The sequence below is a fragment of the Pseudophryne corroboree genome, chromosome 12 (assembly GCF_028390025.1).
Source record: "Pseudophryne corroboree isolate aPseCor3 chromosome 12, aPseCor3.hap2, whole genome shotgun sequence".
Classification (NCBI taxonomy): Eukaryota; Metazoa; Chordata; class Amphibia; order Anura; family Myobatrachidae; genus Pseudophryne; species Pseudophryne corroboree.
In genome coordinates, this window is record NC_086455.1 from 9,775,603 (window position 1) to 9,794,536 (window position 18,934).

General features: G+C 52.9%; 2 protein-coding genes across 11 annotated transcripts in view; one reads left to right on the top strand and one right to left on the bottom strand.

Annotated features, from left to right (window-relative positions):
- Positions 1-18,934, bottom strand: part of LOC134980219 (uncharacterized) — a 48,617-nt gene that overhangs the window by 16,166 nt on the left and 13,517 nt on the right. Inside the window, exons 1-2 of one of the 7 annotated variants that reach the window (XM_063946934.1) lie at positions 6,399-6,522; positions 715-783 (exon numbers count right to left, since the gene is read on the bottom strand). The exons of 5 other annotated variants lie outside the window; for them this stretch is intronic. In XM_063946934.1, the coding sequence (XP_063803004.1) occupies positions 715-760 (46 nt within the window). In that variant the 5' untranslated portion in view covers positions 761-783; positions 6,399-6,522. Of the gene's footprint in view, positions 1-714; positions 784-6,398; positions 6,523-18,934 lie in introns of those variants that run through there. One more of the 7 variants, XR_010190356.1, reaches the window with a different exon arrangement.
- The window catches only part of LOC134980217 (uncharacterized), a 132,701-nt gene continuing 120,049 nt past the window's right edge, over positions 6,283-18,934 (top strand). For 2 of the 4 annotated variants that reach the window (XM_063946926.1, XM_063946930.1), the window contains exon 1: positions 6,528-6,645. The gene's annotated coding sequence lies outside the window, so the exon portion shown is untranslated. Of the gene's footprint in view, positions 6,337-6,527; positions 6,646-18,934 lie in introns of those variants that run through there. The other 2 variants (XM_063946927.1, XM_063946931.1) reach the window with 2 other exon arrangements.

Below are 18,934 nucleotides of genomic sequence, written 5' to 3' on the forward strand. Positions count from 1 at the left end.
TGTGGGTGGCGTTTGCGGGATCAGGCGTTTTCAGGGAGGGTGTCTGACGTCAGCTCCAGCCCCGATCAGCAGGGAACAATCGCAGCAGCTGAGTAAGTCCTGGGCTGAGCACAGACTACACAAAATCAGTTTGTACAGCCCTGCTACACATGTGCTCGCACACTTGCACATCGAAAATACACTCCCCCTTGTGGTGGCGAATAGCTGACGCACATATAGATTGCGGAGTGTTTTTTACATTATATATGTGTGTGTCTGAATTATTTTTTACTGCCAGATAATATTTAGGCATTATTTTACTCACAAGTGGTGCAATATTTTTCATTTTATATATATATATATATATATATATATATACACACATACATATATATATATATATATATATATATATATATATATATATATATGTGTACATTGTGATAAGAATCAGGCAGAAAATGTTTGCTCGTATAAGGGACATCTATACAACTGGTGCAGAGAGGGTACTGAAAAATGTTACTGTATCCCACAGCAACTAGATCACCTTTGTCTTCAGTTTTGAGCACACAAGTAAAATTACAATTAGGTGGTTTCTTATTGCTGCACAGTTATCTTTAGTACAAATGTTACATATCTATGCACCACTGCCTTTGGGAAAAGCACAATATTGCTTTGTCTGACAGTGGAGATGTTCAGCGCTTCATACTCCAGTGGTCTCCTGGGAATACTTACCAGCTAAAATCTTTCTATTTCTGTGATGGTGCAGTCCGGCACCCATGGACACTGGTGAAACTTACATACCTAAGAAGAGACGCTAGCTGAGCCACAGAGTTCTGTAAGAACACTCTCACAGACAATCACTTGTACATCTCTTTACATTAGATCAGAATTATTTCCAACAGGAGAATATCATTTTAAATTCTGCTGCTGCCCTGAGGCTACACTTATACACTGATAGGCTTTGTGCACCACGTAACTCCATATTCTCTGAGGTTACACAAAGGAAGGGCATTTATATAAACCTAATCAGTTCTAAGCTTTTTTAATCAACTTGTCGGTATTGGATTTATTTATTATCTTATTTATAGATGTTTTACTTTTAATAACATTCTCATTTGCAGTACATTAGAGATATTTATTTAAGCAAAGGTTTCTAATTTATATCTATAACCACCCCAGATGTCTCTGGTGACCTGTCGTCTCCAGTACCAACACCGCACACTACAGCGTTATTACTGGTGCATGTGACTTACCGCTGCGCAGGTAGAGGAACACTAAGCCGTATAAGAGGGGAGATTCCATGTCTGTGTGTGAGATGTATGGCTACATGTAACACATTACTAAGAACACAGTAACTGCATTACACCAGCTACAGTAGGATGTGGTTCTGGACAGATTTCCTCCTGCCGTCCCCTTCTCTGAGCGCTGAGACCACTGGTCACCATCTACTGTCTGCAGGGAGAGGAAGTCACCAGGTGGGTTGGTGATTCTAGATACAGTTTTGTTGTTAAAACCTCACAGGATAATGGTTTCATTTCTTTGTTTTTACCAACCCTTCCTTCCAGAAGAGGTGTTAGGGCATAGACTATAACAGAATGGTCTGATTGCTATAACCAGCCTTCTGCAATGCCACAGATCAGTATATACTGTCTGCACCCATGACCAATCACAGCTCCTCAATCCAGTTATCAGAGTGAGAGAGGCAGCCACAGATAACACGTTTTCCAATTTCTCCTGGTTGTGTGTTAGTGCCCATTGGGTTACCCTCTTCCTTTTTAGTCTTGCACATAGTTTAGAATTGGTGTAGACACCAGGTAAGTCCCAAAGGTTGCTTCTCACACACCAGCAGTGCCCAAGAAGTGTTTACCTTTTATCTCGCAGCACTAGGACCCACTAGCGGGCATATTCATACGTGAGCTGCTGTCAGCACCTAGCATTTTCTGTCCATTATGCAGGCTGATTCTGCTAGCACCTCCATGGTACTTACCAATTACTGCCTTTGGGCCGACACTCCAAGTCTTGAGACCAGACTGTCGGCAACAGCTAGCACTTAGAAAAGAAATAAACAAATCACCATCAACACGTGAGTCCTATACACCCACTGGAGGACACAACACCACGTCACGGGTGACCGCAGTTTTCACCGGTTAGGTGAAAATCATCATGGACCCCAAGGCCCCAGCCACACAATCGTCACCTATCAGCACTGACACACTGAGGTGAAAGTTGGACCTCACAAGGCCGTGTGAGGTCCACTAAACCGGCACTCAATAAGAGGAAGAACAGACACGGAGTACTACTTACACCGCTACACTTGTCACTTTGCTCCTATATAGAAAAGGCAACAACCTATCTATTCTACTCTCAGGCTACACTGAACTCAGAAGGGCCAGACAACTAAACTATGCCTGAACTTTTTGCCTGCTAACTCTGAATAGATAGTATAATAATCGACACCTAGGACATCCTCTTCACTCTATTCTCATCAAAAACATCAATCACAGTAATTAACACAACACAGAATAATAGCAAATAACGAGGGCAATTATAACAGTTGTAATGTGAGCACCCTGTGAATACACTTGTGATAGATTTGAGGAAATCTAAAAAAACTAGCATCTGCCTGTTGATACTGAACGATGAGGAGGTGGATAGGGTCACCGATGTGAAATTTTTGGGGATTAAATTTACAGAGGATTTATCATGGTCCTTGCATATCACGTCTGTGGTCGGGAAGGCTCAGCAGCGTCTTTTCTTCTTACGGAAGCTCCGAGCAGCAGGTCTGCAGCAATCAACTCTTGTTAATTTTTACCGATGCGTGATTGAGAGCTTGCTGACCTACACGATCACGGTGTGGTATGGTAATGCCAAGTGTTCTGATCTTGTTGCCCTGGAGAGAGTGATCAAATCTGCGGAGAGGATCATTTTGCCAATCCCTGCCTAGGTTGGCGGATGTACTCACTGCAAGGAGTCTGTCGAATGCAATTAAAATGTTTTAAGATAGGGGTCACCCATGTAATGTGTTTTTTTCCCTTTTGCCATCGGGGAGACGTTATAGGTGTTCAAGATGTCGTACCGGTAGGTTAAGGAATTGTTTCCTCCCTTCTGTGATTGTTAGTCTGAATTCTCAACTTTTTTTTTTTGCTAAATTTATGTGATATATTTTATCTGGTGTATATGACATGAGAACTGTATGTACCGTATATACTCGATTATAAGCAGACTTTTTCAGCACGTTTTTTTGTGCTGAAAAAGCCACCTCGGCTTATAATCGAGTTAGCGTTAGGAGGGACACGGAGAGCGCAGCGCGCGGCTCTCCTGTGTCCCTCCTGCGTCTCCGGCGGTGTGTGTGTTAAAGGAAGTGCACGAACCGGCACTTCCTTTAACACACACCGCTGCAGAAGACAGCGTGGGAGCGACGGAGGGTAAGTATCTAGCACTGCGGGGCACATCTGGCACTGTGGGGCATATCTGGCACTGTGGGGCATATCTGGCACTGTGGGGCATATCTGGCACTGTGGGGCATATCAGGCACATCTGGTACTGTAGGGTATATCTGGCACTGTGGGGCATATCAGGAACATCTGGCACTGTGGGGCATATCTGGCACTGTGGGGCATATCAGGCACATCTGGCACTGTGGGGTATATCTGGCACTGTGGGGCATATCTGGCACCATGGGGCATATCTGGCACTGTGGGGCATATCAGGCACATCTGGCACTGTGGGGCATATCTGGCACTGTGGGGCATATCTGGCACTGTGGGGCATAGCAGGCATATCTGGCACCGTGGGGCATATCTGGTACTGTGGGGCATATCAAGCACATCTGGCACTGTGGGGCATATCTGGCACATCTGGCACTGTGGGGCATATTGGCACTGTGGGGCATATCAGGCACTGTGGGGCATATCTGGCACATCTGGCACCGTGGGGCATACCTGGCACTGTGGGGCATATCAGGCACATCTGGCACTGTGGGGCATATCAGGCACATCTGGCACTGTGGGGCATACCTGGCACTGTGGGGCATATCAGGCACATCTGGCACTGCGGGGCATATCTGGCACTGTGGGCATATCTGGCACTGTGGGGCATATCTGGCACTGTGGGGCATATCTGGCACTGTGGGGCATATCTGGCACATCTGGCACTGTGGGGCATATCTGGCACTGTGGGGCATATCTGGCACTGTGGGCATATCTGGCACTGTGGGGCATATCAGGCACATCTGGCACTGTGGGGCATATCAGGCACATCTGGCACTGTGGGGCATATCTGGCACTGTGGGGCATATCTGGCACTGTGGGGCATATCTGGCACCTCTGGCACTGTGGGCATATCTGGCACTGTGGGGCATATCTGGCACTGTGGGGCATATCAGGCACATCTGGCACTGTGGGGCATATCTGGCACTGTGGGGGCATATCTGGCACTGAGGGCTGTGTACGGCTAGAGCTGCATTTCCCACCCTAGGCTTATACTCGAGTCAATAAGTTTTCCCAGGTTTTTGGGGTAAAATTAGGTGCCTCGGCTTATATTCGGGTCGACTTATACTCGAGTATATACGGTAATTTCACTATACATGTCCATGTTATAGTGACAATAAATTATTATTAAGGATTCCAGCAGCGGGTCTCCCCCTTATCTAGCCCCTGTACCGTGTGTTTGTGGTGTAAGGTGTCTCCCAGGAGGAGCTGATAGTATCTGAAGCGTCCTTCTTGTCAGATAATGGTGCCAGACTTTGCTGGTCCTGCTCTGTGCAAAGCTCCACCTCCTGTAATGGCGCTGGAGCTCTATGTATATTTATATTGGCATTCTCTCCAAAAGTGTAAAAAGACAGGATAAATCCCTTTTTCCACCTAATGCTTCCAGTGTGTGAGGGCATGAGAACTCCCTAGTGAGAGACTGTATGCTCGTCCGTGCCGTGCCACACAAAGAGAGGGTAACACTCACCAATCTTCGTTTCATCAGGCTTAGGGGGTGTACGGCATGTTGCGGGATGTGTTCGCCGAAGCGCAATGCCTTGCGGTACTCCATCACTTCCAGTACAAGTTCTGTCAGCTGCGATCCGGTTCTGCACCCTCTGGGGAGGGGCGGGGGGCAGTCCCCCTTCCCCAATGTTCCCACGATGCAGGTAACTCTTGCCCAAACAGTTCCCTAATAAAACTAAGTTTAAATTAAACTGAAGCAAAAAACTCTCTGGAGCAGTGCATCCGGCCCTGAGGGCACATTTTTGTAAACTGAGCAGGAGGAGGGGAGGAGCCAGCACACCCTGTTTGAAGTTTTTATAGTGCCATGGCTCCTTTGGACCCCATCTATACCCCATCATACTAAGCATCCCCAGTATCCCTTATGGACATTAGAGAAATCAAACATTTGGAAACCCCCCTCCAGAAATCCTCTTATTTGCCCCTGAGAATAGATAGCATGCACTTGGAAAATGTTGTAAAATAAACTGTTAGTGGTTGTTGCCCATTAATGGGTAATGCCATTAGTATTTCTTACAGCTGACCAGGTTGGCAAGTAGTTACGTGAGATCAAATGAAACTACCCAATGACTGAGGAGGAGAAACCGGTTAGGTGACATACGAAGTAAAGTACCACATTCTTCCTATACGTTTTTCTTCACTGTAACCACAGATCAAGCTGCTACATGGCGCTGCTACTAGCTCTACCCTCTCAGTTCAGCTTTATGTTATTTCCAATACAACTGCATACCGGTTCCGGTATGAATGGTCGACCAGGTTATGGTCAACAGTCATTACGTCGACCACTATTGGTCGACATTTACATGGTCGACACATGAAAATGGTCGACACATTAAAAGGTCGACATAAGTTTTTTTACTTTTTTTGGTGTCGTTTTTTGCGTAAAGTGACCGGGAACCCCAATTAGTGCACCGCCTTCGCTCGCCATGCTTCGGGCATGGTGCCTTCTCTCCGCTACCACTTCGCTCGGCACAGATTACCGTTCCAATCGTAGTCCATGTGGATCGTAAAGTATGGAAAAGTTCCCCAAAAGATAAAAAAGTAAAAAAACTCATGTCGACCTTTTCATGTGTCGACCTTTCATGTGTTGACCATGTGTCCATGTCGACCAATAGTGGTCGACCTAATGACTGTCGACCATAACATGGTCGACCATGTGAATGGATACCCTGCATACCTCCACACATGACCCTCTCCAGGAGGGACACAATGCTCTGCTCCTGGACTTTCCTCTTACTGTATGATTTCTGGCACCTGTGCTGAAACACCTTTCTTATCCACTAACCTGTTCAACACATTTGATGGCAATCATAAGTCCAGATGCAGAGCATTGTGTCCATCCTGGAGAGTGTCATTTTGGGAGGTATGCAACTCAGTGGCGGAACTGTGGGAGGCAGTGGAGTCGGCTGCAACTGGGCTCCTGACCTCAAGAAGGGACATCTCCTCCACTGTCTCCTGCTGCCTGACGATCGCTCGCTGCAACTTTTTTTTAAATCATTCTTGCAGACGGAGGGCCTGTGTCCGTGACACGGAAGCTGCCTCCTGTATATACAGAGAGCTGGCACTGGCTGCAGCTAGGAGGAGCTCCAGAGCACAGCTCCCCTCCGGCCCTTCCAGTTAAGCAAGCTGAGTAAAGCTCTCTGTTCCTCCGTCCGGCTGATGATAGCCAAAGGTAGGCAGGCAATGGCAGAACTTGCCTTAAGCTGCACTATGTGGGGTGGGGGTGTAGTTGGGGGTGCTTTAATGAATCCTGGAAGCACTGTGTTTTGTGTGTACATGTTTTAAGTGAGGTGTGTGTAAGTGAGAGGTGTATAAGTGAAGTGTGTGTGTGTGAGGTGTATAAGTGAGAGGTGTGTGTGTGTAAGTGAGAGGTGTATGTGTGTAAGTGAGAGGTGTATGTGTGTAAGTGAAAGGTGTATGTGTGAGAGGTGTATGTGTGTAAGTGAGAGGTGTATGTAAGTGAGAGGTGTATGTGTGTAAGTGAGAGGTGTATGTAAGTGAGAGGTGTATGTGTGTAAGTGAGAGGTGTATGTGTGTAAGTGAGAGGTGTGTATGTGAGAGGTGTATAAGTGAGAGGTGTATGTGTGTAAGTGAGAGGTGTATGTGTGTAAGTGAGAGGTGTATAAGTGAGAGGTGTATGTGTGTAAGTGAGAGGTGTATAAGTGAGAGGTGTATGTGTGTAAGTGAGAGGTGTATGTGTGTAAGTGAGAGGTGTATAAGTGAGAGGTGTATGTGTGTAAGTGAGAGGTGTATGTGTGTAAGTGAGAGGTGTATAAGTGAGAGGTGTATGTGTGTAAGTGAGAGGTGTATGTGTGTAAGTGAGAGGTGTATAAGTGAGAGGTGTATGTGTGTAAGTGAGAGGTGTATAAGTGAGGTGTATGTGTAAGTGAGAGATGTATAAGTGAGAGGTGTATGTGTGTAAGTGAGAGGTGTATAAGTGAGAGGTGTATAAGTGAGAGGTGTATGTGTGTAAGTGAGAGGTGTATGTGTGTAAGTGAGAGGTGTATAAGTGAGAGGTGTAAGTGAGAGGTGTATAAGTGAGAGGTGTATGTGTGTAAGTGAGAGGTGTATAAGTGAGAGGTGTATGTGTGTAAGTGAGAGGTGTATAAGTGAGAGGTGTATGTGTGTAAGTGAGAGGTGTATAAGTGAGAGGTGTATAAGTGAGAGGTGTATGTGTGTAAGTGAGAGGTGTATGTGTGTAAGTGAGAGGTGTATAAGTGAGAGGTGTAAGTGAGAGGTGTATAAGTGAGAGGTGTATGTGTGTAAGTGAGAGGTGTATAAGTGAGAGGTGTATGTGTGTAAGTGAGAGGTGTATAAGTGAGAGGTGTATGTGTAAGTGAGAGGTGTATAAGTGAGAGGTGTATGTGTGTAAGTGAGAGGTGTATGTGTGCAAGTGAGAGGTGTATGTGTGTAAGTGAGAGGTGTATAAGTGAGAGGTTTATGTGTGTAAGTGAGAGGTGTATAAGTGAGAGGTGTATGTGTGTAAGTGAGAGGTGTATAAGTGAGAGGTGTATGTGTGTAAGTGAGAGGTGTATAAGTGAGAGGTGTATGTGTAAGTGAGAGATGTATAAGTGAGAGGTGTATGTGTGTAAGGGAGAGGTGTATAAGTGAGAGGTGTATGTGTGTAAGTGAGAGGTGTATAAGTGAGAGGTGTATGTGTAAGTGAGAGATGTAGAAGTGAGAGGTGTATGTGTGTAAGTGAGAGGTGTATAAGTGAGAGGTGTATGTGTGTAAGTGAGAGGTGTATAAGTGAGAGGTGTATGTGTGTAAGTGAGAGGTGTATGTGTGTAAGTGAGAGGTGTATAAGTGAGAGGTGTATGTGTGTAAGTGAGAGGTGTATAAGTGAGAGGTGTATGTGTGTGAGTGAGAGGTGTATAAGTGAGAGGTGTATGTGTGTAAGTGAGAGGTGTATAAGTGAGAGGTGTATGTGTGTAAGTGAGAGATGTATAAGTGAGAGGTGTATGTGTGTAAGTGAGAGGTGTATGTGTGTAAGTGAGAGGTGTATAAGTGAGAGGTGTATGTGTGTGAGAGGTGTATGTGTGTAAGTGAGAGGTGTATGTGTCTAAGTGAAAGGTGTATAAGTGAGAGGTGTATGTGTGTAAGTGAGAGGTGTGTGAGAGGTGTATGTGTGTTAGTGAGAGGTGTATAAGTGAGAGGTGTATGTGTGTAAAGGTGGGTACACACTAGAAGATATATCTGCAGATCAATTGATCTGCAGATATATCTATGTACGGATCGGGCAGTGTGTTCAGCATACACACTGCCCGATCTGTCGGGGGACTGACGTTATGAACTGGGCGGGCGGGCAGGCGCCCGCCCAGTTCACCTGTCAATCACCGCCGGCCGCCGCAGCATGTGTACGGGCGGTCGGACGACCGCCCCGTACACACACAGCGACGCGCAAATATATCGGTAGATATATTGACCGTCGGCTGTGCTGCACGGCCGACGCGATACGTCTGTGAACGACGGAGTTCACAGACGTATCGCCCGTACACACTGGCCGACGGACCCGCGATGTATTGGCCGTTCAAGAGAACGTCCGATACATCGACCAGTGTGTACGGGCCTTAAGTGAGAGGTGTATAAGTGAGAGGTGTATGTGTGTAAGTGAGAGGTGTATAAGTGAGAGGTGTATGTGTGTAAGTGAGAGGTGTATAAGTGAGAGGTGTATAAGTGAGAGGTGTATGTGAGTAAGTGAGAGGTGTATAAGCGAGAGGTGTATGTGTGTAAGTAAGAGGTGTATAAGTGAGAGGTGTATGTGTGTAAGTGAGAGGTGTGTAAGTGAGGTGTGTGTGTGTAAGTGAGAGGTGTATAAGTGAGAGGTGTGTGTGTGTGTGTGTGTTAGTGAGAGGTGTATAAGTGAGAGGTGTGTGTGTGTGTGTAAGTAAGAGGGGTATAAGTGAGACGTGTGTGTGTGAGAGGTGTATAAGTGAGAGGTGTAAGTGAGGTGTATAAGTAAAAGGTGTGTGTGTGTGTAAGTGAGAGGTGTATAAGTGAGAGGTGTATAAGTAAAAGGTGTGTGTGTGTGTGTGTGTGTGTGTGTGTGTGTAAGTGAGAGGTGTATAAGTGAGAGGTGTATAAGTGAGAGGTGTATAAGTGAGAGGTGTATAAGTGAGAGGTGTATAAGTGAGAGGTGTATAAGTGAGAGGTGTATAAGTGAGAGGTGTATGTGTGTAAGTGAGAGGTGTATAAGCGAGAGGTGTATGTGTGTAAGTAAGAGGTGTATAAGTGAGAGGTGTATGTGTGTAAGTGAGAGGTGTGTAAGTGAGGTGTGTGTGTGTAAGTGAGAGGTGTATAAGTGAGAGGTGTGTGTGTGTGTGTGCTAGTGAGAGGTGTATAAGTGAGAGGTGTGTGTGTGTGTGTGTAAGTAAGAGGGGTATAAGTGAGACGTGTGTGTGTGAGAGGTGTATAAGTGAGGTGTATAAGTGAGAGGTGTATAAGTAAAAGGTGTGTGTGTGTGTGTGTGTGTAAGTGAGAGGTGTATAAGTGAGAGGTGTATAAGTAAAAGGTGTGTGTGTGTGTGTGTGTGTGTGTGTAAGTGAGAGGTGTATAAGTGAGAGGTGTATAAGTGAGAGGTGTGTGTGTAAGTGAGAGCTGTATAAGTGAGAGCTGTATAAGTGAGAGCTGTATAAGTGAGAGGTGTATAAGTGAGAGGTGTGTGTGTAAGTGAGAGGTGTATAAGTGAGAGGTATATAAGTGAGAGGTGTGTGTGTAAGTGAGAGGTGTATAAGTGAGAGATGTGTGTGTGAGAGGCAAGGATTAAAGGAGGCATTTGAGCATTTCTACAGTACTATGGGGGTCATTCCAAGTTGATCGCTCGCTAGCTGTTTTTAGCAGTCGTGCAAACACCATGCTGCCGCCCACTGGGAGTGTATTTTAGCTTAGCAGAAGTGCGAATGAAAGGATCGCAGAGCGGCTACAAAAAAAAATTATTCAGAGTAGCTCTAGACCTACTCAGCGCTTGCGACCACTTAAAACTGTTCCGTTCCGGATTTGACGTCACAAAAACGCCCTACGTTCTCCAAGCCACGCCTACGTTTTTCCTGGCATGTCTGCGTTTTTTCGAACACTCCCTGAAAACGGACAGTTGACACCCAGAAACGCCCCCTTCATGTCAATCACTCTGTGGCAGCCATTACTACTGAAAAGCTTTGCTAGAACTTGTGTAAAAATACTTAGTCTGTTGTGAAAGTACGTTGCGCGTGCGCACTGCCCGTATGTTCCTCTCTGCCCCCAGCATCTCCCTCCTGTTCCTCTCTGCCCCCAGCATCTCCCTCTCCTGTTCCTCTCTGCCCCCAGCATCTCCCTCCTGTTCCTCTCTGCCCCCAGCATCTCCCTCCTGTTCCTCTCTGCCCCCAGCATCTCCCTCTCCTGTTCCTCTCTGCCCCCAGCATCTCCCTCCTGTTCCTCTCTGCCCCCAGCATCTCCCTCTCCTGTTCCTCTCTGCCCCCAGCATCTCCCTCTCCTGTTCCTCTCTGCCCCCAGCATCTCCCTCCTGTTCCTCTCTGCCCCCAGCATCTCCCTCTCCTGTTCCTCTCTGCCCCCAGCATCTCCCTCTCCTGTTCCTCTCTGCCCCCAGCATCTCCCTCTCCTGTTCCTCTCTGCCCCAGCATCTCCCTCTCCTGTTCCTCTCTGCCCCCAGCATCTCCCTCTCCTGTTCCTCTCTGCCCCCAGCATCTCCCTCTCCTGTTCCTCTCTGCCCCAGCATCTCCCTCTCCTGTTCCTCTCTGCCCCCAGCATCTCCCTCTCCTGTTCCTCTCTGCCCCCAGCATCTCCCTCTCCTGTTCCTCTCTGCCCCCAGCATCTCCCTCTCCTGTTCCTCTCTGCCCCCAGCATCTTCCTCCTGTTCCTCTCTGCCCCCAGCATCTCCCTCTCCTGTTCCTCTCTGCCCCCAGCATCTCCCTCTCCTGTTCCTCTCTGCCCCCAGCATCTCCCTCTCCTGTTCCTCTCTGCCCCCAGCATCTTCCTCCTGTTCCTCTCTGCCCCCAGCATCTCCCTCTCCTGTTCCTCTCTGCCCCCAGCATCTCCCTCCTGTTCCTCTCTGCCCCCAGCATCTCCCTCTCCTGTTCCTCTCTGCCCCCAGCATCTCCCTCTCCTGTTCCTCTCTGCCCCCAGCATCTCCCTCTCCTGTTCCTCTCTGCCCCCAGCATCTCCCTCTCCTGTTCCTCTCTGCCCCCAGCATCTCCCTCTCCTGTTCCTCTCTGTCCCCAGCATCTACCTCTCCTGTTCCTCTCTGCCCCCAGCATCTTCCTCCTGTTCCTCTCTGCCCCCAGCATCTCCCTCTCCTGTTCCTCTCTGCCCCCAGCATCTCCCTCTCCTGTTCCTCTCTGCCCCCAGCATCTCCCTCTCCTGTTCCTCTCTGCCCCCAGCATCTCCCTCCTGTTCCTCTCTGCCCCAGCATCTCCCTCTCCTGTTCCTCTCTGCCCCCAGCATCTCCCTCTCCTGTTCCTCTCTGCCCCAGCATATTCCTCTCCTGTTCCTCTCTGCCCCCAGCATCTCCCTCTCCTGTTCCTCTCTGCCCCCAGCATCTCCCTCTCCTGTTCCTCTCTGCCCCCAGCATCTCCCTCTCCTGTTCCTCTCTGCCCCCAGCATCTCCCTCCTGTTCCTCTCTGCCCCCAGCATCTCCCTCTCCTGATCCTCTCTGCCCCCAGTATCTCCCTCTCCTGTTCCTCTCTGCCCCCAGCATCTCCCTCCTGTTCCTCTCTGCCCCCAGCATCTCCCTCTCCTGTTCCTCTCTGCCCCCAGCATCTCCCTCTCCTGTTCCTCTCTGCCCCCAGCATCTCCCTCCTGTTCCTCTCTGCCCCCAGCATCTCCCTCCTGTTCCTCTCTGCCCCCAGCATCTCCCTCCTGTTCCTCTCTGCCCCCAGCATCTCCCTCTCCTGTTCCTCTCTGCCCCCAGCATCTCCCTCCTGTTCCTCTCTGCCCCCAGCATCTCCCTCTCCTGTTCCTCTCTGCCCCCAGCATCTCCCTCCTGTTCCTCTCTGCCCCCAGCATCTCCCTCTCCTGTTCCTCTCTGCCCCCAGCATCTCCCTCTCCTGTTCCTCTCTGCCCCCAGCATCTCCCTCTCCTGTTCCTCTCTGCCCCCAGCATCTCCCTCTCCTGTTCCTCTCTGCCCCCAGCATCTCCCTCCTGTTCCTCTCTGCCACCAGCATCTCCCTCCTGTTCCTCTCTGCCCCCAGCATCTCCCTCTCCTGTTCCTCTCTGCCCCCAGCATCTCCCTCCTGTTCCTCTCTGCCCCCAGCATCTCCCTCTCCTGTTCCTCTCTGCCCCAGCATCTCCCTCTCCTGTTCCTCTCTGCCCCCAGCATCTCCCTCTCCTGTTCCTCTCTGCCCCCAGCATCTCCCTCTCCTGTTCCTCTCTGCCCCCAGCATCTACCTCTCCTGTTCCTCTCTGCCCCCAGCATCTCCCTCTCCTGTTCCTCTCTGCCCCCAGCATCTCCCTCTCCTGTTCCTCTCTGCCCCCAGCATCTCCCTCTCCTGTTCCTCTCTGCCCCCAGCATCTCCCTCCTGTTCCTCTCTGCCCCCAGCATCTCCCTCCTGTTCCTCTCTGCCCCCAGCATCTCCCTCCTGTTCCTCTCTGCCACCAGCATCTCCCTCCTGTTCCTCTCTGCCCCCAGCATCTACCTCTCCTGTTCCTCTCTGCCCCCCAGCATCTCCCTCTCCTGTTCCTCTCTGCCCCCAGCATCTCCCTCTCCTGTTCCTCTCTGCCCCCAGCATCTCCCTCTCCTGTTCCTCTCTGCCCCCAGCATCTCCCTCTCCTGTTCCTCTCTGCCCCCAGCATCTCCCTCCTGTTCCTCTCTGCCCCCAGCATCTCCCTCCTGTTCCTCTCTGCCCCAGCATCTCCCTCCTGTTCCTCTCTGCCCCCAGCATCTCCCTCCTGTTCCTCTCTGCCCCCAGCATCTCCCTCCTGTTCCTCTCTGTCCCCAGCATCTCCCTCTCCTGTTCCTCTCTGCCCCCAGCATCTCCCTCTCCTGTTCCTCTCTGCCCCCAGCATCTCCCTCTCCTGTTCCTCTCTGCCCCCAGCATCTCCCTCTCCTGTTCCTCTCTGCCCCCAGCATCTCCCTCTCCTGTTCCTCTCTGTCCCCAGCATCTACCTCTCCTGTTCCTCTCTGCCCCCAGCATCTTCCTCCTGTTCCTCTCTGCCCCCAGCATCTCCCTCTCCTGTTCCTCTCTGCCCCCAGCATCTCCCTCTCCTGTTCCTCTCTGCCCCAGCATCTCCCTCTCCTGTTCCTCTCTGCCCCCAGCATCTCCCTCTCCTGTTCCTCTCTGCCCCCAGCATCTCCCTCTCCTGTTCCTCTCTGCCCCCAGCATCTACCTCTCCTGTTCCTCTCTGCCCCCAGCATCTCCCTCTCCTGTTCCTATCTGCCCCCAGCATCTCCCTCTCCTGTTCCTATCTGCCCCCAGCATCTCCCTCTCCTGTTCCTCTCTGCCCCCAGCATCTCCCTCCTGTTCCTCTCTGCCCCCAGCATCTCCCTCCTGTTCCTCTCTGCCCCCAGCATCTCCCTCCTGTTCCTCTCTGCCCCCAGCATCTCCCTCCTGTTCCTCTCTGCCCCCAGCATCTACCTCTCCTGTTCCTCTCTGCCCCCAGCATCTCCCTCTCCTGTTCCTCTCTGCCCCCAGCATCTCCCTCTCCTGTTCCTCTCTGCCCCCAGCATCTCCCTCTCCTGTTCCTCTCTGCCCCCAGCATCTCCCTCTCCTGTTCCTCTCTGCCCCCAGCATCTCCCTCTCCTGTTCCTCTCTGCCCCCAGCATCTCCCTCTCCTGTTCCTCTCTGCCCCCAGCATCTCCCTCCTGTTCCTCTCTGCCCCCAGCATCTCCCTCCTGTTCCTCTCTGCCCCCAGCATCTCCCTCCTGTTCCTCTCTGCCCCCAGCATCTCCCTCCTGTTCCTCTCTGTCCCCAGCATCTCCCTCTCCTGTTCCTCTCTGCCCCCAGCATCTCCCTCTCCTGTTCCTCTCTGCCCCCAGCATCTCCCTCTCCTGTTCCTCTCTGCCCCCAGCATCTCCCTCTCCTGTTCCTCTCTGCCCCCAGCATCTCCCTCTCCTGTTCCTCTCTGTCCCCAGCATCTACCTCTCCTGTTCCTCTCTGCCCCCAGCATCTTCCTCCTGTTCCTCTCTGCCCCCAGCATCTCCCTCTCCTGTTCCTCTCTGCCCCCAGCATCTCCCTCTCCTGTTCCTCTCTGCCCCCAGCATCTCCCTCCTGTTCCTCTCTGCCCCAGCATCTCCCTCTCCTGTTCCTCTCTGCCCCCAGCATCTCCCTCTCCTGTTCCTCTCTGCCCCAGCATATTCCTCTCCTGTTCCTCTCTGCCCCCAGCATCTCCCTCTCCTGTTCCTCTCTGCCCCCAGCATCTCCCTCCTGTTCCTCTCTGCCCCCAGCATCTCCCTCTCCTGTTCCTCTCTGCCCCCAGCATCTCCCTCTCCTGTTCCTCTCTGCCCCCAGCATCTCCCTCTCCTGTTCCTCTCGGCCCCCAGCATCTCCCTCCTGTTCCTCTCTGCCCCCAGCATCTCCCTCTCCTGTTCCTCTCTGCCCCCAGCATCTCCCTCCTGTTCCTCTCTGCCCCCAGCATCTCCCTCCTGTTCCTCTCTGCCCCCAGCATCTCCCTCTCCTGTTCCTCTCTGCCCCCAGCATCTCCCTCTCCTGTTCCTCTCTGCCCCCAGCATCTCCCTCTCCTGTTCCTCTCTGCCCCCGGCATCTTCCTCCTGTTCCTCTCTGCCCCCGGCATCTCCCTCTCCTGTTCCTCTCTGCCCCCAGCATCTCCCTCTCCTGTTCCTCTCTGCCCCCAGCATCTCCCTCTCCTGTTCCTCTCTGCCCCCAGCATCTCCCTCTCCTGTTCCTCTCTGCCCCCAGCATCTCCCTCCTGTTCCTCTCTGCCCCCAGCATCTCCCTCTCCTGTTCCTCTCTGCTCCCAGCATCTCCCTCCTGTTCCTCTCTGCCCCCAGCATCTTCCTCCTGTTCCTCTCTGCCCCCAGCATCTCCCTCCTGTTCCTCTCTGCCCCCAGCATCTCCCTCCTGTTCCTCTCTGCCACCAGCATCTCCCTCCTGTTCCTCTCTGCCCCCAGCATCTACCTCCTGTTCCTCTCTGCCCCCAGCATCTCCCTCTCCTGTTCCTCTCTGCCCCCAGCATCTCCCTCTCCTGTTCCTATCTGCCCCCAGCATCTCCCTCTCCTGTTCCTCTCTGCCCCCAGCATCTCCCTCCTGTTCCTCTCTGCCCCCAGCATCTCCCTCCTGTTCCTCTCTGCCCCCAGCATCTCCCTCCTGTTCCTCTCTGCCACCAGCATCTCCCTCCTGTTCCTCTCTGCCCCCAGCATCTACCTCTCCTGTTCCTCTCTGCCCCCAGCATCTCCCTCTCCTGTTCCTCTCTGCCCCCAGCATCTCCCTCTCCTGTTCCTCTCTGCCCCCAGCATCTCCCTCTCCTGTTCCTCTCTGCCCCCAGCATCTCCCTCTCCTGTTCCTCTCTGCCCCCAGCATCTCCCTCCTGTTCCTCTCTGCCCCCAGCATCTCCCTCCTGTTCCTCTCTGCCCCCAGCATCTCCCTCCTGTTCCTCTCTGTCCCCAGCATCTCCCTCTCCTGTTCCTCTCTGCCCCCAGCATCTCCCTCTCCTGTTCCTCTCTGCCCCCAGCATCTCCCTCTCCTGTTCCTCTCTGCCCCCAGCATCTCCCTCTCCTGTTCCTCTCTGCCCCCAGCATCTCCCTCTCCTGTTCCTCTCTGTCCCCAGCATCTACCTCTCCTGTTCCTCTCTGCCCCCAGCATCTTCCTCCTGTTCCTCTCTGCCCCCAGCATCTCCCTCTCCTGTTCCTCTCTGCCCCCAGCATCTCCCTCTCCTGTTCCTCTCTGCCCCCAGCATCTCCCTCTCCTGTTCCTCTCTGCCCCCAGCTTCTCCCTCCTGTTCCTCTCTGCCCCAGCATCTCCCTCTCCTGTTCCTCTCTGCCCCCAGCATCTCCCTCTCCTGTTCCTCTCTGCCCCAGCATATTCCTCTCCTGTTCCTCTCTGCCCCCAGCATCTCCCTCTCCTGTTCCTCTCTGCCCCCAGCATCTCCCTCTCCTGTTCCTCTCTGCCCCCAGCATCTCCCTCCTGTTCCTCTCTGCCACCAGCATCTCCCTCCTGTTCCTCTCTGCCCCCAGCATCTCCCTCTCCTGTTCCTCTCTGCCCCCAGCATCTCCCTCCTGTTCCTCTCTGCCCCAGCATCTCCCTCTCCTGTTCCTCTCTGCCCCAGCATCTCCCACTCCTGTTCCTCTCTGCCCCCAGCATCTCCCTCTCCTGTTCCTCTCTGCCCCCAGCATCTACCTCTCCTGTTCCTCTCTGCCACCAGCATCTCCCTCCTGTTCCTCTCTGCCACCAGCATCTCCCTCCTGTTCCTCTCTGCCCCCAGCATCTACCTCCTGTTCCTCTCTGCCACCAGCATCTCCCTCCTGTTCCTCTCTGCCCCCAGCATCTCCCTCCTGTTCCTCTCTGCCCCCAGCATCTCCCTCTCCTGTTCCTCTCTGCCCCCAGCATCTCCCTCTCCTGTTCCTCTCTGCCCCAGCATCTCCCTCTCCTGTTCCTCTCTGCCCCCAGCATCTCCCTCTCCTGTTCCTCTCTGCCCCCAGCATCTCCCTCCTGTTCCTCTCTGCCACCAGAATCTCCCTCCTGTTCCTCTCTGCCCCCAGCATCTCCCTCTCCTGTTCCTCTCTGCCCCCAACATCTCCCTCTCCTGTTCCTCTCTGCCACCAGCATCTCCCTCCTGTTCCTCTCTGCCACCAGCATCTCCCTCCTGTTCCTCTCTGCCCCAGCATCTCCCTCCTGTTCCTCTCTGCCACCAGCATCTCCCTCCTGTTCCTCTCTGCCACCAGCATCTCCCTCCTGTTCCTCTCTGCCCCCAGCATCTCCCTCTCCTGTTCCTCTCTGCCCCCAGCATCTCCCTCTCCTGTTCCTCTCTGCCCCCAGCATCTCCCTCCTGTTCCTCTCTGCCCCCAGCATCTCCCTCCTGTTCCTCTCTGCCCCCAGCATCTCCCTCTCCTGTTCCTCTCTGCCCCCAGCATCTCCCTCTCCTGTTCCTCTCTGCCCCCAGCATCTCCCTCCTGTTCCTCTCTGCCCCCATCATCTCCCTCCTGTTCCTCTCTGCCCCCATCATCTCCCTCCTGTTCCTCTCTGCCCCCAGCATCTCCCTCTCCTGTTCCTCTCTGCCCCCAGCATCTCCCTCCTGTTCCTCTCTGCCCCCAGCATCTCCCTCTCCTGTTCCTCTCTGCCCCAGCATCTCCCTCCTGTTCCTCTCTGCCCCCAGCATCTCCCTCCTGTTCCTCTCTGCCCCAGCATCTCCCTCTCCTGTTCCTCTCTGCCCCCAGCATCTCCCTCCTGTTCCTCTCTGCCCCCAGCATCTCCCTCCTGTTCCTCTCTGCCCCAGCATCTCCCTCTCCTGTTCCTCTCTGCCCCCAGCATCTCCCTCTCCTGTTCCTCTCTGCCCCAGCATCTCCCTCTCCTGTTCCTCTCTGCCCCCGGCATCTTCCTCCTGTTCCTCTCTGCCCCCAGCATCTCCCTCTCCTGTTCCTCTCTGCCCCCAGCATCTCCCTCTCCTGTTCCTCTCTGCACCCAGCATCTCCTCTCCTGTTCCTCTCTGCCCCAGCATCTCCCTCCTGTTCCTCTCTGCCCCCAGCATCTCCCTCTCCTGTTCCTCCTCTCTGCCCCCAGCATCTCCCTCCTGTTCCTCTCTGCCCCCAGCATCTTCCTCCTGTTCCTCTCTGCCCCAGCATCTCCCTCCTGTTCCTCTCTGCCCCCAGCATCTCCCTCCTGTTCCTCTCTGCCACCAGCATCTCCCTCCTGTTCCTCTCTGCCCCCAGCATCTACCTCTCCTGTTCCTCTCTGCCCCCAGCATCTCCTCTCCTGTTCCTCTCTGCCCCCAGCATCTCCCTCTCCTGTTCCTCTCTGCCCCCAGCATCTCCCTCTCCTCGTTCCTCTCTGCCCCAGCATCTCCCTCTCCTGTTCCTCTCTGCCCCAGCATCTCCCTCTCCTGTTCCTCTCTGCCCCCAGCATCTCCCTCCTGTTCCTCTCTGCCCCCAGCATCTCCCTCTCCTGTTCCTCTCTGCCCCAGCATCTCCTCTCCTGTTCCTCTCTGCCCCCAGCATCTCCCTCTCCTGTTCCTCTCTGCCCCAGCATCTCCCTCTCCTGTTCCTCTCTGCCCCAGCATCTCCCTCCTGTTCCTCTCTGCCCCAGCATCTCCCTCTCCTGTTCCTCTCTGCCCCCAGCATCTCCCTCCTGTTCCTCTCTGCCCCCAGCATCTCCCTCTCCTGTTCCTCTCTGCCCCCAGCATCTCCCTCTCCTGTTCCTCTCTGCCCCCAGCATCTCCCTCTCCTGTTCCTCTCTGCCCCCAGCATCTCCCTCTCCTGTTCCTCTCTGCCCCAGCATCTTCCTCTCCTGTTCCTCTCTGCCCCCAGCATCCTTCCTCTCCTGTTCCTCTCTGCCCCCAGCATCTCCCTCTCCTGTTCCTCT